General features: G+C 51.3%; 1 protein-coding gene and 1 pseudogene across 5 annotated transcripts; one reads left to right on the plus strand and one right to left on the minus strand.

Moving 5' to 3' along the window:
- Positions 1-1206: 1206 nt before the first annotated feature.
- LOC101421261 (queuine tRNA-ribosyltransferase catalytic subunit 1-like) lies at positions 1207-13041 on the minus strand (annotated as a pseudogene).
- Positions 2048-21584, plus strand: MFSD13A (major facilitator superfamily domain containing 13A). Of its 5 annotated transcripts, none has more exons than XM_058298599.2 (10): positions 2048-2067; positions 14777-14821; positions 15161-15404; positions 16665-16747; positions 17303-17755; positions 17916-18039; positions 18675-18771; positions 19310-19481; positions 19556-19749; positions 20809-21584. In XM_058298599.2, exons 2-10 carry the CDS (start codon positions 14817-14819, stop codon positions 21069-21071), a joined length of 1635 nt encoding a protein of 544 aa, XP_058154582.1. In that variant the 5' UTR covers positions 2048-2067; positions 14777-14816; the 3' UTR covers positions 21072-21584. The 5 variants fall into 5 exon arrangements, with proteins under 5 accessions (XP_058154582.1, XP_004478909.1, XP_023440529.1 ...); XM_023584761.2 differs by lacking the exon at positions 2048-2067 and adding an exon at positions 7314-7366; XM_012519786.4 differs by lacking the exon at positions 2048-2067 and adding an exon at positions 7328-7401.
- Positions 21585-22169: the final 585 nt, after the last annotated feature.

Here is a 22169-nt window from a genome sequence, read left to right on the forward strand (position 1 = left end):
ACACATGGAAAATTTGGGGAAGAATACACAAACTGATAAAAGTAGTAGCACTTTTTGGCTGTTGAACATACACCATTACTTTTTCAACTAAAAGTTTTTCAGAGTACCAGCTTTGTAAATGCTCATGGGCCTGTTTGTTTGCTGGGTGATAATGACCAAGTGCCTTCATTGCTGTGAGCCTCAGTTTCCTCATCTATAAAATGGGAAATGCAACTATACATGCATCATAAAGTTCCAAGAATTAAATACACTTGACAAGCACTTAGACTGGTGCCAGGCACAGTGTAAGCATCCACTAATTCATCCATCTTGCGTCACTGCGTTTAGTGAGGGTGACACTAAGCCATGTGCCTGCAGAGTCAAGGTGAAGAGCATAAACTCTGGGGCCAGGCTGCCTGAGTTCATGTCTTGCATTTGCCATTTCCTCGATGGGTGACCTGAGACAAGGTACTAGGCCTCGATTTCCTCACTTGTGAAAAGGGGGAAGCCAAGAGTGTACACCTCCAGGGTGGCTGGGGGCCTTGACGCACAGTTACAAGGAATGGGCTCCCATTCCTGAGGGCACTTCCTGTGTGCCGGGCTGTGCCAGCTGGTATGCAGTGGCAGGCTGTGGCTGTGGTTACTTTTGTTATCATCCATGGGGGCGGGTTGGTATATCCACTGAAGGGGCACGCAACAGGGAGGACGAAGGAAAACAGACCACCTCTCCAAGAAGACACAGACAGTTTGGGGTGATGGACAGATTTTGGTTATAGATGAACCAGTGCTGGTAGCACAACTTTGTGAATGTAATTAACATCACTGAATTAATTGTATATTTGAACATGGGAAATCGTATGTTGTATATATGTTACCACAATAAAAGTTATTTTTTAAAAAATCATAGAACCATACAAAGAGTGAACCCTAATGTCAACTATGGACTTTAATTGATAAGGTAATTCTTGTAATCTTGCAACCAATGTACAGTCCAATGCAAAATGTTCATAATAGGGAAAATTGGAGGTGGGGGTGGGAGATATGGGAACTCGGTACTTTCTGTATAATTTTCCTGTAAACTACAACTGCTTTAAAAACTAAAGTCTGTTAAGAAGAGAGACACAGTTACTCTTACATTAGAATAAAAACAAAAAACAAAACAAAACAAAAACTTTCAATAGCTTCCCTTCCTTCCTCTCCTCCTTCCCCCGCCCCCCCACGCCAGGGTCAGGCCAGTGCGGTGCCCGCAGAGGTCAGGGCTTCCGCGGCCAGGCGGGGGAGAGGGTTCCCGGAAGATGATGTCCTTGAAGTCCAGCTCGGCTCGTACTCCCGGAAGCGCTTCCCCGCACTGCTGGCGCGCCCTGCGCAGATCAGCAGCAGCTGGTAGGCGGCGTTGCGCACGGTGAGGCGGTGCAGGGCGGCGGTGGTGCGAGAACGCCCGGCTGTGCTTCTGGCATGTGGGACAGTGCCCTCGTGGTCGATGGGGCCAAAGTCCCTCTCATGCGGCTTCTTCAGTATGCCCCGTGGGCAGCAGGGCGGAGCCAAAGCGCGCTGCCCGCGTGGGAAAGACACAGTAGAACGTGTCAACCGAGGGCCGCGCGGAGCACCAGAAGGGTGACAGCTGATGCCCATCAGGTATCGGGGCGTGTCCTTGGGCAGCTGCGAGGTACTCAATGCCACCCTCCTTCAGAACTGGCCCTGGCTCTCGCCCCCGGAGGGCTTCAAAGCAGGTGGCCCGGAGGTCCGCCTCCAGCCCACCCTGGATGATGGCGGAGAGGTTTTGCTTTGGCCGCCGATGGGCTGCAGTGCACCCGTGCAGCCAGCGGCCTGACCTGCTCCCCCTGCAACCCCGTCACAGTGCTGCTGACCACGTCGTCCAGCCTGCATGATGATGGCCGAGCCCAGCGCGTTCTGGATCTCTACCGACTTCTCCCAGCGGACGCCCTGCTCCGTCTCCTCTGCCAGGGACACTAGGGCCACCATCTGGAAGCCGCCGCTGTCCGTCAGCAGGTTGTGGGGACAGTTCATGAAGCCGTGGAGACCGCGGGCTTTCTGGATCAGCTCGGGGCCCGGCCTCAGGCCCAGATGGTAGGTGTTGCCCAGGCAGATGCCGCAGCCCAGCGCATCCAGCCGCTCCGCCGCGGTGCCTTTCCTGGCGGCCTACGTGCCCAACGGCATGAACACCGGAGGGGTCGCCGGCCCGTGCAGCAGCCGTAGCGCACCCATTCCGGCCCAGGCAGCTGCACTGGGCCACCAGCCTTAGAATCCACAGGGCTGTCTCCAGGGAAGCACAGCTCTCCTCCAAGTCTTAATAGCTATGTAAAGTACATGGTGATGTCATTCTCATTTAAAAGATAAGGAATGAGGGGCTCAGAGAGGTTAAGCTACTTTCCCAGATCACACAGCCTGTAAGTGGCACAGTGAGATTTGAACCCAGTCCAACTGATGCCAAAGCCCAGAAGCCCCTTGGGTGAAGCCAGAAAGATTGCTTCATCCAGACTGGATGAGCCCCAACAAGTGTCCCCTGCCTGAACTCTAGTCCTCACTGGCTCTCCCCCTTCCCCAGTAGGGTGGGTGGTAGTTGATGGATGATTGAACCTGATGCCCTTCCCCAAATGCTGGGCTGCTAGGTGGTCACATTTTCTCTCTCCCTTCCCTACTGACTCCAGCAGCATCACCAGCAACCCTGTCCTGTAAGTTCTTCTGGGTTCTTAGCATCCCTCAACACTTAGCCACGCCCACACTTATGCTGGTAATATCACATTTTTTTTCTTTGTTCTGGACTGAGCTGCTCTCCCAAGTATAACTCAGGCCAGTGGCCCAGTGAGAGCAGCTGCTGGGCTGGGCTCTGGATGGAAAATGGACTTAGCTAGGCTTCATCTGGTAAATACCTAACACCCCTCCCCCAGCTCCGAGAAAGGAGCCTCAACCCTCTGCCCACTCTAAGAGCTGGTCCTAGGACACAGGGCCCTCTGCTGGGGGAGGCCTTCTGTGGGAGGCAGAAGACTTGCCGTCCCCCCCATAAGTCCATGTCTTAATCCCCAGAATCTGTGAATGTGTTACATTGCAGGAGGGAATTAAGTTTGCTAATTAACTGACCTTAAAATAAGGGGGTTATCCTGGATTATCTGGGTGAGTTCAGTGTAATCACAAGGATCCTTCAATGTGGAATGTCAGAGTCATGTGATGTGAGCAAGACTCCGCATGCTGTTGCTGACCTGGAGGATGGAAGGGACCAGGAGCCAGGGAGTGCAGGCAGCCTCTAGAAGCCAGAAAAGGCAAGACAATGAGTTCTTCTTTAGAGCCTCCAGAAAGGAGGCTGACACCTTGATTTTAGCCAGTGAGACCCATTCTGAACTTCTGACCTGCAAAATTTAAGACACTAAATTTGTGGTAACTTGTAGCAGCAATAGGAATTGCATACACCTCCCTACTCCTGTTTTGAACCTTGCTTCTCCCCTAAAATCCCAGGATGTGAGGAATGTCTGAAGGCTACCCATGGATTGACCTCACCCCAAATTAGGGCTCAATGATGGACCCCATGGGACCAGCTGGCTGCTGCACCTGCTCGTGCTCCCTCCGGGGGATCCAGTCACACCTGGTGGGGGGGTGGGAAACCAAGCTCAAGTCTGAGCCTGGAAGAAAGAGCAACCTGCACTTTAGTTTTTCAGGTCTTTGGCCCCTACATGCTTGTTGAGGACTTTGCTGGTCTGGGGAAGACGTTTTCAGTGCAAAATTAGGGAGTTTTCAGGCAAAACATGAAAAATAAGGGCTTCTTGGCATTTGTTATAGGGTCCCACACCTTACCTATTCTCAGCAAGGTGGTTCAGGGGGAGTTGACTCTATTGTATCCTTTAAATTTGCACAGTGATTTAGGTCTAAACCAATTAGCACTGCCATCCATCTAGCTATAGTGATTGGTTTGGGATAGCCATGTGATTCAATTTGGGCCAAAGGGAGCCAAGCACAGGACTTAGTTTTTGTGCTGGGCAGAGGGAAGTGCTCTTTTTCTGTAGGACAGAAACCTGAAGGGATGCAGCTTGCATCGTGCAGGGAAGGGCTACTTTGAGCATGCCGACGCAGAAGAAGTGGAGCTGAGGGGCGGGAGATAACTTGGGTCCTAATGACATCATTTGAATGCTTAGACTTTAAAGTTCCAGGAGCCAATGAAATCCCTTTTTTGCTTAAGTAATTTGAATGAGAAGCCCTGCTTCTGTTTGGTTGACAGTTTTCCCAGAAGCAGGGGATAGAAAAGAGAGATGGGAAGGGAGTGGGAATCACCTGGACTTGATCCCATAGGACTGCCTGGCCAGAGGGGTTAGGATGGAGGGTGGATGCACGTGTCTCTGGCTTGGCTGACTGAGGGGGTAGGAGGGTTGGTCAAGGCTGTCCTAAAAGGAGATTGGAAGTTGGAGGAATGGTGAGTTTGGGTGGGACATTCAGGGGAACTGTTCTGCAGGCAATTTTATATTCAGGCTGGAGATGGGAGGTATTGCGGATAGTTGTGGAGGGAAAGGTATCAGGTGAATTTACCAGAGTAGCTGCTACCCTGTGCCTGTCTCTGGCCCATATCACACTGTGTCATCACAGCTGTCAACTTGTTAGGTTCCCACTTATGCCCCTTGAGGGCAACAATCTTGTTCTTTTTTTTTTCTTTTAAGATTTATTTATTTCTCTCCCCTCCCCCCCCACCCTGGTTGTCTGTTCTCTGTGTCTATTTGCTGCGTTTTCTTCTTTGTCCACTTCTGTTGTTGTCAGCGGCACGGGAGTCTGTGTTTCTTTTTGTTGCATCATCTTGTTGTGTCAGCTCTCCGTGTGTGCGGCACCATTCCTGGGCAGGCTGAACTTTGTTTCATGCTGGGCAGCTCTCCTTATGGGGTGCACTCCTTGCACGTGGGGCTCCCCTACGCGGGGGACACCCCTGCGTGGCAGGGCACTCCTTGCACGCATCAGCACTGCGCATGGGCCAGCTCCACACGGTCAAGGAGGCCCAGGGTTTGAACCGTGGACCTCCCATGTGGTCGATGGATGCCCTAACCACTGGGCCAAGTCCGCCACCCAATCTTGTTCTTGAAGCCCTTTTTATCTCATTTAGTCTATGGCCTGACATGGACTAAAAGTCTGAGTGAATAAATTAGAGGTATTGAAGATGGGAATTTAGGAGACTTTCCCTCAACTTTCCTTCTGGTTTTGAGGGCTTCCTGGAGCAGGAGGGGTTTCAGTAATTACTTGAAGTCTAGAAGAGAGTTAGTATGTGTGTATGGCTTGGTGGGGGGATAGGAGGTGAGAAGAGGGTCTGAGGGAGTGAGGTTGGGAAGAAGGAAGGAAGAGAGATGGACTGATGGAGAGCTGCATGCTGGGGGAAAGTTTCACGGGTTCACTGAGAAGTCCCCAGGAACTGGTGGAATGAGCCCTAGTCCCTGAACACTGGGGCTCATATCTTGGCCATTTGCTGTGGGTGGTTGTGGCAGTTTGAGATTATTTATGAATTCCAAAGAGAGATTATGTTTGTAAACTGGTCTGTTCCTCTGGGCGTGATCCCTTTGATTGTATTAGATTCAGCTGAAATGGCTTTGATTAAATTATGTTAAAATTAGGGCTTTGATTCAACCATGTCAGTAGGGTGTAACTCAGGTTAAGTCCCTGCCCCCTTGGTGGGCTATATAAACAGGTGCTCACTTAAGAAGATGCTCAGAAGAAGGCGCAGGAAGAAACAGAGCTCCATAGACATGGCAGAGGGAGAACTTTGATCCTGCGGCCCTGGGAATGATGAGCCATTGCCTGATAGTTTGCAGCTGAAGAGAACAGAGCAGCTGAGCTGAGGAAGCTTGGAAAGAAACAAACCCTATGCCAGCCTACAGCTGAGATCAGAAGAAGGTGGGTCCATGGAGCCTTAAGAGGAAGAAGGAAAGAGAGACCAGGCCCGCCATCTACTTCAACACATGGCAACTGACTTGGGAGAGAAAGTACCTCTTATAGTTCCTTAAGTTAGTCTCTTTAAGTCCCTGTAATTGTAAGCTGTTACCTCAAATAAATACCCTTTATAAAAACCAACAGATTTCTGGTACTTTGCATCAGCACTTCTTTGGCTGACTAATAAAGTGGTCTTTTGCCAGGTACAGTGAGGATTGTTGGGAAGGATAAAGAGGACAATGTTGGTACTGCAGGAGCTTGATGATAACCATCAACAAAGGCCTCTAAGGGACAACACTCTTATACCCATTTCTCATTTAATGTCCATGAAAGCTCTGTGAGGTATAAAAATAGAGGCTCACAAAGGATTTCCATAGCAAAGAAGTGGTGGAGCTAGAAGCCTGAGTCCCAAGTCCCCCAGAAGCCAAAGGCCATGTTCCTTGTCCTATTACCCAGTGTAGGGAAACTCAGCAGGTCTGGAGTGTATGCCCTAGAAAGCCTGTCCATGGTGGCGGGCTTACAGGCCAACTGGGGACAGCCATGGAACAGCCTTCACAGACTAGGCTGAGTGAAACAACGTGACTTGGAGGGCCTGTGCAGGGGTAGGCAAGGCAGCTGGGGAAGAGGAATGATCCCTGTTCTGGGAGTCAGGAGACCTGGGCTCCAGCTTGACTGGGCCTCCTGCTTGTTGTGTGAAGTCAGTGCATGTCTCTGTAACCTCAGTTTCCTCATCTATAAAATGGGAACAAAAGCACCTATCTCCCAGAGATGATATGAGGACTCAACAAGATAATGCCCGTAGAGCTTACCACAGTACCAGGCACAAAGTAAGAGCTCAGCACTCCTTATACTTTAATTTTACTATCATTAATATCAGCTGGTTTGGTTGAAGGGCTGCTCCTTCAGGGCCTGCTCCTGCCCTCCCTCTCCCCCTCCGTTGTCCTGTGCCCTGGTGCCCACAGCTCAAGCTGGGCCTTTCCACTCCTGAGAAGCTCACAATCTAGCATCAAGTCCCAGGTTGTGCCACATGCCACCTCCCTATCTGCCTCAACTGTGCATTCAGTCAGACCATGAGGCTTGAAGATGCTGAGTTTCCTTCATTCTCCAAATTATTAATGAGCAAGAACCGGGGAGGGAAGCGCTTAGGAAAGAGTTGATTTGAATTGAAATGACATTGTCTTCACAGAAATGAAAGAGAGGGTGAGGGGCCAGGAATCCAGGCAACCTGTCCTCTTTCTGCTAGCGTGGACAAGCTCTTTTTGGTCACTAAGGGCACACGCCCATGGCAAATATGGCGGCGGCGGCCTCAAAAGCGGTCACCTGTCCCGGCTGGGGTCCTGGAAGCAGCGCAGAGCCAATCGCCGAGCGGGGGCGGAGAAAGCGGGTAGGGAAGGGGCCGGCGGCGTGCGCGCAGGCGCACTGGCTCGCACCTGGCTCTCGGCTGCCGGAGGATTCTACAGCCTCGAAGATTTCGGTGAGAGGCTGGAGCGTCGCGGGGGGTAGAAGCAGGTGCGAGTTAAGGGGCCTGTGGGACCCCAAACGACAGGCCCGAGGGAGACGGGAGTGCAGTAAGCTCGGGGAGTTATGGGGGCTGTCTGCGGGGGATCCTGAGGTGATCCCGTTGTGGCTTGGGAGATTCCTAGGGTCAGAGTGGGAGAAGCTTGAGCTCGAGGGATGAGGGTGAAATCCTTGTGGAACCCTTGTGGGGGGGTGTGGGGTCACAGGATGCAGTGAATCAGGCTGGGATCAATTCCATACACGTAATTAAACTATACCTTGGTGGCGTAGTAGGACGTCTTGAGGAGCTTTAAAAAAAAAACAAAACGCTTAGGCTGGCCCTACCCGGAGAAGGACTGGTTTAATTTGTCTGAGGTGGTCCTCAGTGTTATTGAACAGCTCCTCAGGTGGTTTTAATGTGTAGCCAGGAGGGACACTACCTCTGTTTCAGAGCCTGCTGCTGTGTAGAAAGCTCCTGGGTTGATCCCAAAGGCCTCTGCGTTTTGGGCGGGGCGGGTGGCCCTGGGGTGGAGCTGCTGACCCTTCTGTGCTGCTGTCGTAACGGTGGGGGAGAGAGGGGGAGAAAATGGAGGGGCCCATTAGCGTTGGGGATAGAAGGTGGGTCCCCAGCAGCCCCGTGTGAGGACCTGACCCTGCTGTGGGGAGGCTGGGCTGGGAGACAAGGGGCTCTGGAGTGTGAAACAGGAAACTCAGCAAACCAGAAGTCAGCTGCTTGTTGAGGAAAGGATATGCCTACATTTACATAGAGTATTTTTTTTCTTTAAAAATTTTTTTTTCATTTTATTGCATAGAGAGTATATTACACCTTTCAAATTCATTGGGTGATGTGATATCCCTGAGGAGAGGCAGACAATGGAATTGCTTTCTCTGCTTCGTGGATGTAGGGATAAAGTCACTAGTTAGTGATAACCTTCTAACCTGACCCACAGTGCCCAACTTCAAATCACATGCATATTTGCAACTTTTCCTCGCTGCACTGTTTTACATGCAGTCTTTAGACCTGCAGGCAAACACTTGCCCTCCTTCTGATGCCCCTCATTCCTGGGGCCCAGTCTGGCTTTCTCAATTTCTTCCACCAAATCTGTCAGCCTCCCCACAATCCCTCACCATAGGTTGGCTCGGAAATCAAGGAGACGCTGCTGTTTCTATCCCTTTCTAGTTCATTCTCTTCCAGGAGCCTACACGATGCCAGAGAGTTCCCTCCAAACCTATATCTGATTCTGTCACCTTCCCACCCCCAGTGAATCCCCCTCCTCCCTCCCTACTGCCCTCAGGATAGAACCCTTTGTGTAGTTTACAAAACCCTGATCTGGCTCCTTTTTTTTTTTTTTAAAGATTTATTTATTTCTCTTACCCCAACCTCACTGTTTGTGCTCACTGTCTGCTCTCTGTGTCTGTTCCTCTTCTTTTTAGGAGGCTTTGGAAACTGAACCCAGGACCTCCCATGTGGGAGTGAGGCATCCAATGCCTTGAACTACCTCCGCTCCCTTGTTGTGTCTCCTCAGTGTGTCTCCTTGTTGTGTCAGCTCACTCGTATCAGCTCTCTGTCTTACTCATCTTCTTTAGGAAGCAGTGGAAACTGAACCTCGGACCTGCTGTGTGGTAGGCGGGCACCCAATGCTTGAGCCATGTCCACTTCCCTTTGCCTTTCTACTCTGATTTTCTTCCCATATTGTCCTGTTTGTTTGTTTGTTTTTTAGCACAGTCCTGAGCACATGCTAAAAGTTTAATAAATGTTACTTTTTGTTATCAGTATTCTGTGTACTTGTTGCCTTGCTTTACATGTATTACTCAGTGGTACACATCAAGGCTCCTCAGGTTGCCTCTTTCTTTCTGACCCCCACAGCCAAGTAGAACACAGAGGTAGGAACACAGTGGGATCTGGGGATGACGATTCTCCCACAGCAGTTGCTGCTCTTCTCTTGGGCTGGGCATGCCCATCTTGGCCTTTTAGGGGCAAACCATCAGGCAGATATTAATTGGGCATGTGGGGAGTAGGCAGAAGTTGGAGGTGGGTCTGGCCTGGCCCTACTCTGAAGGAGGGGCCAGGAAGGTATTTGGATGCCTGGTACAGGGTCCAAGGGAGGTGGAGAGGGGAGAGAACACCTGTCTAGGTGTAGTTGGGAAGACTTGTGACACTGAACTGGGCCTTGAATGGACAGGATTTGATGAGGTGGTGGTAAGCGGCATGCTAGGATGCTGAGATTTTTTTTTAGTCATTTGTTTTGAACCTTGGCTCCAGCACCTGCTAGCTATGTGACTCTCGGCTGGTTATTTAACCTTCGGAGCCTTGGTTTCTTCATCAATAAAATGGGGATAGAAATAGTAACAAAATTGTAAGGATTCATGATGATGAATATAAAAGACAGGCATACCTATATGCCAAAGAAATGGTGTCTAGTTACATCTAGGGTATTTTAAATGGATGGAACAGAATGAGCAAAGGTGTGAGGTGTCATTTAAAAAAATAATTTGCCAGATGAGAGGGGCTATGATATCCCAGGCAGTGAGAGGTATCAGTGTTGGGTGCTGGCAAGACAGTTTCAATCATGGATTTGGTGGAGGAGGACACTGACTGAAACCCTTTAACGATCATGAAACCAAGACACATGAAAAATAATGATAAGAACTACTGTGTACTGAGGGTCTTCTTTGTGCCAGGCACTATGTTCAGTGCTTTATGTGCCTTTTGCATTTCAGTCCCATAGCATCTAAAGTTGAGAAGACAGCCTCAGGGAGAGGGAGGGATTTGCTCGATGCCACACAGCTAGGACACGGGGGAAAGTGGGGGAGACAGGCTGTAGGGACTGGCAGATAGGCTCTTCCACAAAGTGCACAAGGTATCAAGGGGTAGGTGGAGTTGGTTGCAGGTTATCTTTCCCAGGTTATTCAGCTAGGCTGGGAGAGGTAGGGCTGTTGTTCTCTGCTGGGGCAGATTGGGGATGGGGAGGTTTTGGGGATTGAACCTGGGACCTCGTACATGTGAGACAGGCGCTCAACCACTGAGCTGCTCTGCTTTGTTTTCTTTCTTTTTTATATTTATTTTATTTATTCCCCCCTCCCCTCGTTTACACTTGCTGTCTGTTCTCTGTGTCCATTTGCTGTGTGCTCTCTGTGTCTGTCTTCTCTTTAGTAGACACCTGGAACTGAACCTGGGACCTCCCATGTGGGAGAGAGGCACTCAGTTGCTTGAGCCACCTCAGCTCCCTGCTTTTGTTGTGTCTCTCAGCGTCTTTTCTCTATACATCTTCTTTTTTTGCATCAGCTCGCCATGCCTGCCCATTGCACCAGCTCGCTGTCTTGCCCGTCTTCTCCAGGAGACACTGGGAACTGAACTGGGGACCTCCCATGTGGTAGGTGGGAGCCCAATCACTTGAGCCACATCCGCTTCCCTGCTCTGTTTCTTGTTAGAGAAGAATCTGGAAGAGAAACTGGTGCAGAGTGACTCCATCCCTCCTTCCTCCCCTTATCCAGGGCAGCAGTTTACCTGGACATGCTGCTTTGCTGTAGTCCAGGTTTGTGTTGGGGGTCTCTGGCCTTTCCAAACATCACACACGGTTGGTTCCTGCTCCGTGCAGGGCCTCCTCTTCTGACCTTCCTCCCATGACCCTTCTCTTCTCTTGATGTCCCTTACCTGGGGGTGGAGCTTGATTCCTATATTTCCCTGTTCCAGTTATCAATCTGTTATAACTGATTGCAAGAAAAAGCCAGTTTCTGAGCATCGCCCAGATGCTGGAGACTGTGCTCTGTCTTCCTGGACATTAGTTTAATCTCCCTGCCTGCCTGTAAATATAGACATTATTACCCTCATTTTACTGGTGGGGAAACCAGGGCTCAGACAGTGACTTGTCTGAGATTACAAGTTTAGAGGAAAATGCGGTTGGGGTTTGAACCCAGGTCCTTCTGATGGCATCTCACTGCCCTTCAGGTTTTCTTCTACTTCTGTCCCAGTGTGGGTGTAGGGAGTGACCTAGTGGAGGCTGGGGATCTTGTGTGTACTTTCTCCAACTCAGGGCAGGTCACTGGGCATTTGGGTAGGGGTTGGGGAGGCAAAGGCTTTGGACTTGAGGCAGGGGGAGTTCTTGAAAGGGGCTGGGGGTGGGGCAAAGAAAGTGACCTGAGTGAAGGATAGTAACAGAGGTGTACATTATGCTTCCCAGCCCCAAACCACCCTCAGATGATCTCTTATCTTCTCTTCACCCTGCCCTTGTGTGGTAGGTAGCAGGGCCCTCTTCATCTTAGGAAGGTCTGCGAGGTTCAGTGCTAAGCTAGTAAGGTTTATTGAGTGCTTACCACACTTTCTGTGCTAAGTGCTCTAGAATATTTTCTCATTGGCCGTTAACAACAATTTTATGAAGTAGGTAGGGTTATCGTTCCCATATTGCAGATAAAGAAGCCGAGGCACAGAACGTCTGAGACTTCCTGTTGTGTTTTCTTTCCTCTAAGGTATTTAGGAAAGCAGTGTGAGAAAACTTAGGATGATGGATGTGTTCATTATCTCAGTTGTGATTGTTGCCCAGGTGCCATCATAGGTTAAAACTTACTTGACTCTACACTTAATATGTGTAGTTTATTGTATGTCAGTTGTACCTCAATAAAACTGTAGGGAGAAAAAAAGCATTTCACACTGAACATCTTTTCAGGGGTTCAAGAGCCCCAGGGAGAGGCCACCTGGGAGATTCTTGCAGACGTAAAGGTCTGGTTTCAGGTGGTTCTAGCCAGCTTCTTCCCTTGTTTCCTCACCCTTTAGGCTTAGACGGGCAGGGTTGGCCTGGGGTGGGAGCCTATGGATCTCTTGCATGAATTGCTACCCAGCTCCCAGGGAGCCTGACTCCAGCGAGATTCCTCCTGTTCTTCTCTAAGGGCCGTTTTCTCTCTCAGTCACTCCCATAGCAGCGTAGTTAGTCCAGCTCATTCTCTCTCAGAGAAGGTGAAGGTGAAGGTGAAGACACAGGCCCTGCCCTTGGAAATCCCATGGTCAGGGTGGGGTGGGGTGGGGAGAGGCTGGTGTGTTTCATGCAGAGTGAATGGTGTGCAAGGGCAGGAGGGATCCATGAAGGCCCAAGGAATTGGAGAACTTTTCCTGGACATGGTGCTGGCTCCTGACGGATGGGTGAGATTGAAATGAGGAGATGGGGAGGGTGCTTCTCAGGGAGGTACCAGCAAGGACAAAGGCCTGGCCGGAGAAGAGGGTGCCTGGAAGACCTGAGGGAGGCCAGACTGGTCTGTCTGGGAGAGGCCAGATTGCAAAGGCCCTTGAAGACTAGGGCTGGTGGGGATGGCAAGGCCTTGGCATATTAGGCAGTGGGTGCCGTGGTGGGTCCTGGGGAGATGCTGCTGCTGCTGTGGGACTGGGATGGAAGTTGGCCCTCCAGGGCCTGATCTTGCTGGGAAACAAGTTTCAGTTCTACGTGTGGGCATGGGTGCAGGGCTTGTGCTTGTAGGTGAAGCCCACGGGCAGGCTTGGGACAGGGGTCATGGGCTCTCCAAGGACCAGCCCCTGATGGCGTGTGTTCATTTCCCAGGGCTATGTAACCAAGTTCCACAAACTAGGGGGCATAAAACAACAGACGTTTATTTTCTCACAGTTCTGGAGGCCAGAAGTCCGAAATCCAGGTGCTGGCAGGCCATGCTCCCCCTGAAAGCCCCAGGGGAGACTCCTTACTTTCCTCTTCCTTGCTTCCAGTGGCAATCTTTGACGTTCCTTGCTTGTAGTTGCATCACTCCAGTCTCTGCCTATCTTCAAATGGCTGTCTTCCCTCTGTGTCTGTCTCTGTAGCCACATTTCTTTCTTTTTTTTTTTTAAAGATTTATTTATTTATTTAATTTCCCCCCCTCCCCTGGTTGTCTGTTCTTGGTGTCTATTTGCTGCGTCTTGTTTCTTTGTCCGCTTCTGTTGTCGTCAGCGGCACGGGAAGTGTGGGCGGCGCCATTCCTGGGCAGGCTGCTTCTTTCTTTTCACGCTGGGCGGCTTTCCTCACGGGTGCACTCCTTGCACGTGGGGCTCCCCCACGCGGGGGACACCCTTGCGTGGCACGGCACTCCTTGCGCGCATCAGCACTGCGCACACTCCTTGCACGTGGGGCTCCCCCACGCGGGGGACACCCCTGCGTGGCAGGGCACTCCTTGCGCGCATCAGCACTGCGCATGGGCCAGCTCCACACGGGTCAAGGAGGCCCGGGGTTTGAACCGCGGACCTCCCATGTGGTAGACGGACGCCCTAACCACTGGGCCAAAGTCCGTTTCCCCACATTTCTTTCTTATAACGACACCACCCTAATCCAGTGTGACCTCAATTTGGTTATAACTGCAAAGACCCTATTTCCAAGCAAGGTTTCATTCACAGATTCTGGGGGTTAGGACTTGAACATTTCTTTTTGGGGGGACACGGTTCAACTTGCAACAGGGTATGTGAGAGGGGGAAGCCCCCAAAGCTTCCCTCTGGGGAAATAGACAAGCCCACGTGGGAATTATTTTTCTGAAAAGAGAACAACAGTTTTGAGTTTAAAAAAAAAAAGAGAGAGAGAGTCTTAATGCTTCCTGCTTAAGGTATGGTCATGGCCCACCGGTGGCAGTACCACCTGGAAGCCTGTTAGAGATACAGAATCCCAGATTACCTCCCCCAGAACTACTGAGCCAGAACCTGAAGCGTAATACAGTGTGAGAAATGCTGCTCTGGTAAGAATCCTGTTTTTATTTCCTTTCCCACCCATGGCTATTCTAGCCTGTTTATGTGTGGAGCTGCCTGGTTGGGAGCCAGGCACCCATGCTATCCTTTGTTCTTCTCCTTATGTACCACGTTCTCGTTTCTCTGCCCATGGGCAAGCCCTTTCTCAGCTTTTCTGGAGAGCACTAGGCTTTCTGAGCTGGTCCCTTTGTTGCACTCTTGGGCTGTGTCCAGTTTTTTGCTGTTTATAAATGTTGCTGTCACGAGCATCTCTGTATACATTCCTTTGGGGTTAGTTCCTTGAGGTGGAATTTCTGGAATCAGAGGGCACAGACAAGCAGTCATGGACTCTTACCACATTTTGCCAGATTATGGAGCAGACATTACATTCATTCCCATTCCCTCAAGTAGTGCAAAGGAACACGATTTGGTAGGCCAAAGAGTAGGACAGGTTTTGGACCCAGACAGGTTTGGGTTCAAATCTGCTACTTTATTGCTGTGTGACATTGGTCAAGTTGCTTACCATCTCTGAGTTTCTCTTATAAAATCACCATAGTGCTGCAGACTTTGTAGGGTTTTTGGGAGGATGATAATGCAGCACCATCATCCATTTGCTGAGGACTTACTGTGAATTCCCTCATTTAATCCTTATGGTTTCTCAGCAGACTACGTATGATCATCCCCTTTTGCCTTTTACAGAAGCAGAAACAGGCTTGGGTTAACTAGCTTGCTTAAGGTTATGCGGTAAGTACATTGTATGCTCAAACCTGGGTTTATCACATTCATAATGTTAAGGGCCTGCAGTGTGGGTGAAATAAGCTATCGAGTGTACAGTCCTCAGCCTGACTCCGCAGCGGTGGGGTCCCTGCCTTCTCCCCCCATGGCCTTTACTGGTTTTGGTGAGTTAACTCCCCGGGTAGTGGTGTCTAGGGCAGTATTGTTTCAGCTGTACTTCAGTGATGATTCCCAGGTTTGTTTTGTGTACACACTCTCTTAGAGGAAGTGAGTTTTAAAAGACTTGGTCTGGGGTTAGAAGCAGAGCTGGCTCTGATTCCTGCTGCTAACTGGCTCCTTCTTCCCCAGAGACAAGAATGGCGAGACTGCCTGTGGCCATGAGCCCTCCTCAGTGCTCCTGCGGCTGAGGCTGGGGCCGGCGGCCATGGGGCTGGGCCGGCTCCAGGCCTGGTTGTTGGGCCTGCCGACGGCCGTGGTCTACGGCTCCCTGGCCCTCTTCATCTCTGTCCTGCACAATGTGTTCCTGCTCTACTACGTGGACACCTTTGTCTCCGTGTACAAGATCAACAAGGCAGCCTTCTGGTTTGGAGAGGTAGGGCCAGGCTGAGGTGGCCAGCTCAGTTGGGAGCCTAGAGGACACATGGGCTGCTGGGTCCTGCCCAGGCAGGGCACAGGGCAGGCCAGCTGCCCACCCGAGACTCGGCAAGGGCAGCTGGAGGTGGAGGCCTTGATGACCCCTCCTCAGCTCTCCTGACCACTGTTCTGGGAGCCAGGCTCTGCTCCATGTAGTCACACATATAACGTATATGTGTGTGTATATGTGTATAACATGTTTATTTATTTATTTATTTTTTCTTTTAAGGTCTTTATTTTTATTTTTTTGTTTTTTTTTTAAATTATTTATTTATTTTTTAAATTACATTATGAAAAATATGAGGTCCCATTCAACCCCACCGCCCCCGCCCCCCACTCCCCCCACAGCAACACTCTCTCCCATCATCATGACACATCCATTGCACCTGGTAAGTTCATCTCTGAGCATCACTGCACCCCATAGTCAATGGTCGACATCATAGCCCAGACTCTCTCACGTTCCATCCAGTGGGCCCTGGGGGGATCTATAATGTCCCGTAATTGTCCGTGAAGCACTATCCAGGACAACTCCACGTCCCGAAAACGCCTCCACATCTCATCTCTTCCTCCCGTTCCCCACACCCAGCAGCCCCCATGGCTACCGTTCCCACACCCATTCCACATTTTCTCTGTGGACATTGGATTGGTTGTGTCCATTGCACACCTATGTCAAGTGAGGGCTTAGATTCCACATGGATACTGGATGCAATCCTCCCGCTTCCAGTTGTAGACACTCTAGGCTCCATGTTGTGGTGGTTGACCTTCTTCAACTCCATGTTAGCTGAGTGGAGTAAGTCCAATAAGTCAAAGTGTAGGAGCTGAAGTATAACATGTTTATGTATCATTAGTCATACCTGTGTTTATAGGTATAGATGCAAATGGTATGTGTATATTATAAAAAAAAAGTATGTATATATATATATAGCAGGTGTATAATATGTGTACAGTGTATAATATGATATAACGACATAATGTAACATTACACAACATAACATATATTCACATATACTAATTTATCAGCTGGGCCCTGGGTGGGTGGAGGTGGATGGGAGCAGCAGCTAGTAGAACGGGTTTTAGCAGAGGGACTGACAGGAGCAGAGGTTTGTAGGCAGGAAAGCGGGGGTTGTCTTTGAGGGGTCACGAGCAGACTAGGGTGGGGGCAAGCCCTGGAGAGGAGGCTGCCTGGAGCCCACCTGTTCTCTCTCTTCTCTGCCCGCAGACGGTGTTTCTCCTCTGGAACAGCCTCAATGACCCCCTCTTCGGCTGGCTCAGTGACCGCCAGTTCCTCAGCTCCCAGCCCCGGTCTGTGCCTTGGGGATGGCTCGTAGAGCTATGCTGGGGGTGGGAAAAGAAAAGCAAACTATCTTTAGCCATCTGTACCCCCTGTCTTGCTGGGCCCAGGCCAGGCTTTGTCCAGGTTGGAGTAGTCTTGCCTAACCCTTGCCTAACCCTTGCCTTGCTTGCCCAATGGAAGAGATCTACCCCACCTTGGCATGTGTGGCCCCTCAGGACTAGGCTCAGTACCCAAGCACCTCTGCTGTTTCCGTATGTCCCTTTACCCCATGTCTGCTTGGGTCCCATTACTGAGAAGTGGGTATCCTACCACCCTTTGGCTGTCAGGCTTGGCAGGCTAGTAGGGGAGGAGAATGAGACAGGAGAGTGTACCTGGTGGTCAGTTGTGCTCCCTAAATTAGATTGCTGGGGACTCAGGTCGCAGTGAGGCCACTGACTGGTGGGACCATCCTGGTGTGAGTCCTGCACTCTGGGTATCCATTCCCCTCTGGGGCCTGATGAGGGGTAACTGGGGCCTGCCGGGGTGGCAAGGGCACCCTCTAACCGCCCTCCTCTCTCTGGCAGGTCAGGCACCGGGCTGTCCTCGAAGGCTGTGGTGTTAGCACGGGTGCGGGCACTGGGCTGGCACGGGCCGCTGCTGGCACTGGCATTCCTGGCGTTCTGGGTACCCTGGGCTCCAGCTGGCCTGCAGTTCTTGCTGTGCCTGTGCCTCTATGATGGCTTCCTGACACTCGTGGACCTGCACCATCATGCCTTGCTGGCTGACCTGGCCCTCTCAGCCCACGACCGCACCCACCTCAACTTCTACTGCTCCCTCTTCAGTGCGGCTGGCTCCCTCTCTGTCTTTGCCTCCTATGCCTTCTGGAACAAGGAGGACTTCTCCTCCTTCCGCGCCTTTTGCGTGGCACTGGCTGCCGGCTCTGGGCTGGGTTTTGTGGGGGCCACGCAGCTACTGAGGCGGCAGATTGAGGCGGCTGGCAGGGAGCCAGGATGCCTGGCTCTGGCTGTAGATGGTGGGTGAGTGGCCAGCCCTGGTTCTCCGGGTTCCTGCTAGCACTGTTCCAAGTCTGATTTCAACGCTGGGTCCCCTCGCTGATGGGTGGCTGCTCTGGGGTAAGGGGATGGCTCTGGCCTAGCCCCAGCTCCCGGCAGCTCTCAACTCTCTTCTGCTCCATAGCCTGTGTGGAGAGGAGCCGCTTATGGGTGGTGAGGAAGCAGGCAGCATCACCTTGGGCCAGTATCTCCGGCAGCTGGCACGCCACCGGAACTTTCTGTGGTTCGTGGGCATGGACCTGGTGCAGGTATGGGAAAAAGTGTCCTCTACACCCTTCCCTGCCCCAGGCTGCCTGGGATATACCTCATGCAAGGGGGAAGGTTCCTCAAGAGCTGGGGTCTCAGTTGTGAGTCTTGTGTGAGGACTCATGGGTGATTTGACAGCAGGAACACAGGGAGGCTAGTTGGGAAACCTGGATTCCAGCACCATCTGAGCTCCTAACTCTCTGAGTGATCTGAGGCAGGTTTGTCCTTATCTGTAATGTGAGGATATGAGAGATGTCCCTTTTGGGGACTCTGACAATCTTGTAAAAAATCCAAGTGCCATCCCTAAAACACTTGCAGTATTTAAGACGCCAAGTTCAGAAATAGATTGTTTTATGTCATTAAAATTTTGTTGAGGTGTTTTCAATTAAAAAGAAAAGCTTTTGATTGTTCCAATTACTTATCCCTCCTTTTAACTTTTACAAAGCTAGGTAAGTATAGGAAATTGGTGTTAGGTTTGGTCCTAGCATGTCCCAGGTGTAGGGACATGGGCATAAAGCCCTGCTCTCCCTTCTGCTGTGAGGACAAGGGACATGTTCTCCCCTTTTAGCCTTTGGCACTGGTTCCAGGATCCCCTCATCCCCATGGCAACCTCCTCACTGCCCCTGTTGGGTTGCAGGTCTTTCACTGCCATTTCAACAGCAACTTCTTCCCCCTCTTCTTGGAGCATCTGTTGTCAGACCACATCTCTCTCTCCACGGGCTCCTTCCTGTTGGGTGAGTGGGTGCCTCGGGCAGGCTGGAAGGACAAAGGCTTGCACGCCAGAACCCTCGCCCAGTGGCAGGAATGGCCACCTCACCAGCTGGAGCCCCAACTGGCAGAGGGCAGGGATGGATCTGCTGTGGGGTCTGTACCTCCAGCCCCCAGCTCTGTTTTCCCAAGGAAGGGGTGGGAGCCTATTTGGGCCTGGGTGCGGCCAGGACTGCTCTCCTGTTGGTCCGGAAGCCACGTGGAGCTGATGCTGATTAACAGCGAGGCCCGCAGACTGGGCCTGGGTGTGAGTCTTGACTCTGCTCATTCACTGTGTGGCTTTGGGCATTTATTTGATCTCCTGGGACTTCCATTTCTCACTGTAAAGTAGGGATAATGGTACTCACCTTAAAGCAGTGTGAGGATTAAATTAGGTTATGAGGCTCTTAGAGCCTGGCACAATGTTAACCGTCAATAAATGCAAACTGGTTCTGCTTGTTAAATGCTGATCATTGTTGAAGCGGTGGCAGTGCCCCCTGACAAGGCTGGGCCCCTTCTCTCCAGGCATCTCCTATGTTGCTCCCCATCTCAACAACCTCTACTTCCTGTCCCTTTGCCGGCGCTGGGGCGTCTACGCCGTGGTCCGAGGGCTCTTCCTGCTCAAGCTGGGCCTCAGCCTGCTAATGCTGTTAGCTGGCCCAGACTGCCCTAGCCTGCTCTGCCTCTTCATTGCCAGGTATGCCCCTGCCCTCCCTTACCCTACACATCTGCGCATGCCCCCTCTACTGCCTTCTCTCTTTCTGATGGCAGTAACCGCGTCTTCACTGAGGGCACCTGTAAGCTGCTGACCCTGGTGGTCACGGACCTGGTGGACGAGGACCTGGTGCTAAACCACCGCAAGCAGGCAGCCTCAGCACTCCTCTTCGGCATGGTTGCCCTGGTGACCAAACCAGGCCAGACTTTTGCCCCGCTGCTGGGCACCTGGCTGCTCTGCTTCTACACAGGTGAGGACCAGTGGCTGGCAAGGGGCTCTTGAGGCTCCAGGGGGTACAGCTTACCTAGGGCACCAGCTAGTGAGCCGGTGCTCTTGTCCTAGGCCATGATCTCTTCCAGCAGACCCCACTGACCCCTGTGGGAGAGAATGGCAACCAGTCTAACAGAGGCTGGGCCTGGGCTAACACCCTTCCTCTGCCCCTTCCCACACAGGGAAAGGGGACCAGGTCTGAGTTCTTTTCATAGTTCATTTATTCATTCAACGAATATGTATAGAATACTTGCTTTATGCCAGGCACTGCTCTAAGTGCTAAGGAAATAATGTATGACAATGTTTTTGCTCTCCTGGAGCTAATGTTTTGTCAGAGGGAGTGGTTTGGTAAAAAAAAAAAAAAAAAAAAAGGAAGCTGTGACAGTATGTCTGAGGAAGCTACTTAAGTGCGCACAGGGAAGTCTTCTCCGAGGAGACGATGCTTAAGACGAGCCGAATGGTAAGGAGTTGCTCTAGAAAAGATCTCAGGGCATCCCAGATGGAGGGAACAACAGGTGCAAAGGCCCCAAGTATCAGAGGTGGTTAGGAAATGAGGCTGGACAAGTAAAGAGGGCTTCGTAGATCAAGGCAGAGTTTGGGTATTATTCTTGGTGCAAAAAGAAGCTATAGGGAAGGTTTTAAACAGGTGAGTGACACGGCTTGATTTGTGTATTAAAAGTTCACTCTGCTGTGTGGGAAAAGGCTTGTAGGGAGGCCAGTGGGAACAGCAGGGAGAGCATTGGGAGGCTGGGACAGAGGCGATGGAGGCTTAGACCAGGGTTGTGGCAGGGGAGCTGGAAAGGAGTGGATGGGTTTGGGCTTTGTGATAGAGTTGGGGAATGATGAAGGAACTTGAGGAATTGAGGAAGGCTTTGAGGTTTTTGACCTGAGTTGTTGGGTTGACAGTGGTGCAGTTCAGAAGTTTGGGGGATGAAATTGAGTTGTGATTTGGATATGTACATGTGGTGTTTGAGGTGTCACACGGTGGACTTTGGAGGGGAACTGGGCTAACCATATTCTCTGTGTTCTCTTGTCCTAGGCCATGATCTCTTCCAGCAGCCCCCACTGGCCCCTGTGGGGAGTGTCCAGCCCTGGCCGGAGCCCCCCGCCCCACCCCTGGTGCAGGCCCCAACGCTCCGCCAGGGCTGTTTCTACCTGCTGGTGCTGGTGCCCATCACTTGTGCTCTGCTGCAGCTGTTCACCTGGTCCCAGTTCACGCTGCAGGGCAAACGCCTGCATGTGGTCAAAGCCCAGCGCCAGAACCTGTCACAGGCCCAAACTCTGAATGTTAAGACAGTGTGAGAGGTGGGGCAAGGCCACCGTGGTGGACACTGCCCACAGCCCTGGGCAGGAGCTACTTTTGCCAGCCTGGTGTCTTGCTCCTCCACCTTCCTCCAGTGAGCCTGGAGGACAGATGCAGCATGGGAATGTTCTGGCGGAGCCAGGAGCATCACCGAGGCCCACGTTCTTGCTTGGCTGGCTAGCCTAGTTCAGGCAAGGACTGGGCTGGATGTGCTCAGGGACCTGTTTTCCCTCTATGGGGCTGGAGGAAAAAAGAGGACCAAGAAGGGACGGGCCTGTCCTGTGATCCCTACTGGGTTGCTGTGGCGGTCAGGAACCACTGTTCCCTCTTGCCCAGTCAGGGAAGCTGACTCTAAGTCCCAAAAGCACCTGCCCTGCCCCGCCCCTCCCAGCAGTGGTTTTTCTCTTGAGGGTTTGCTGCTTCAGCAGTGCTGCAGGGTTCCCCCACCCCTACGCACACTGGCCTCTAAGAGGTCCATTTCACAGACTGATTAAAGCCAGCCATTTCTATTCCTCAGGGCTTTGCTGTGCACATGAGAAGTGGCATGGTGGGGCTGGGATACTAGTAGGAAAAGCACCCTGAGAATATTTCCCCAAATGGTGGGCTACTTGCATCAGCTTGCTGAGGTACCAGTCAGAAAACAGACTGGTAACTGCGTGGGGACTTGGGAGCAAAATAACTTTCAGGCTTGGAGCCAGTCCCCTCAGGGCAATTCCCATGTATAATACCATCCCGGGATATGGTAGTTAAGGAAGAGGAGCCAGAGATTTTATGTCAGAGGTTTTCAACCTTGTAATCACCTAGAGAGCTTAAAAAAATACTGATGTCTGAGTTCCATTCCTAAAGATCAGGATTTAATAGGTCTGGGCATTGGGGTTTTTAAAAGCTCTGTAGGTGATTTTACATGCAGCTGGGATTGGGAACCATTGCTCTATGCCATTGTTTCTCGGCCTTGGCACTGGAGACATTTTGAACTGGATAATTCTTTGTTGAGGATATTAGCAGCATCTCTGGCCTCTACTCATTAGATGCCAGTAGCATTCCCCGCCCCCCAGGTATGACAGACAAACTTGACAAGTGTGTCCTGGGGGGCAAAA

Source organism: Dasypus novemcinctus, chromosome 6 (assembly GCF_030445035.2).
Source record: "Dasypus novemcinctus isolate mDasNov1 chromosome 6, mDasNov1.1.hap2, whole genome shotgun sequence".
Lineage (NCBI taxonomy): Eukaryota > Metazoa > Chordata > Mammalia > Cingulata > Dasypodidae > Dasypus > Dasypus novemcinctus.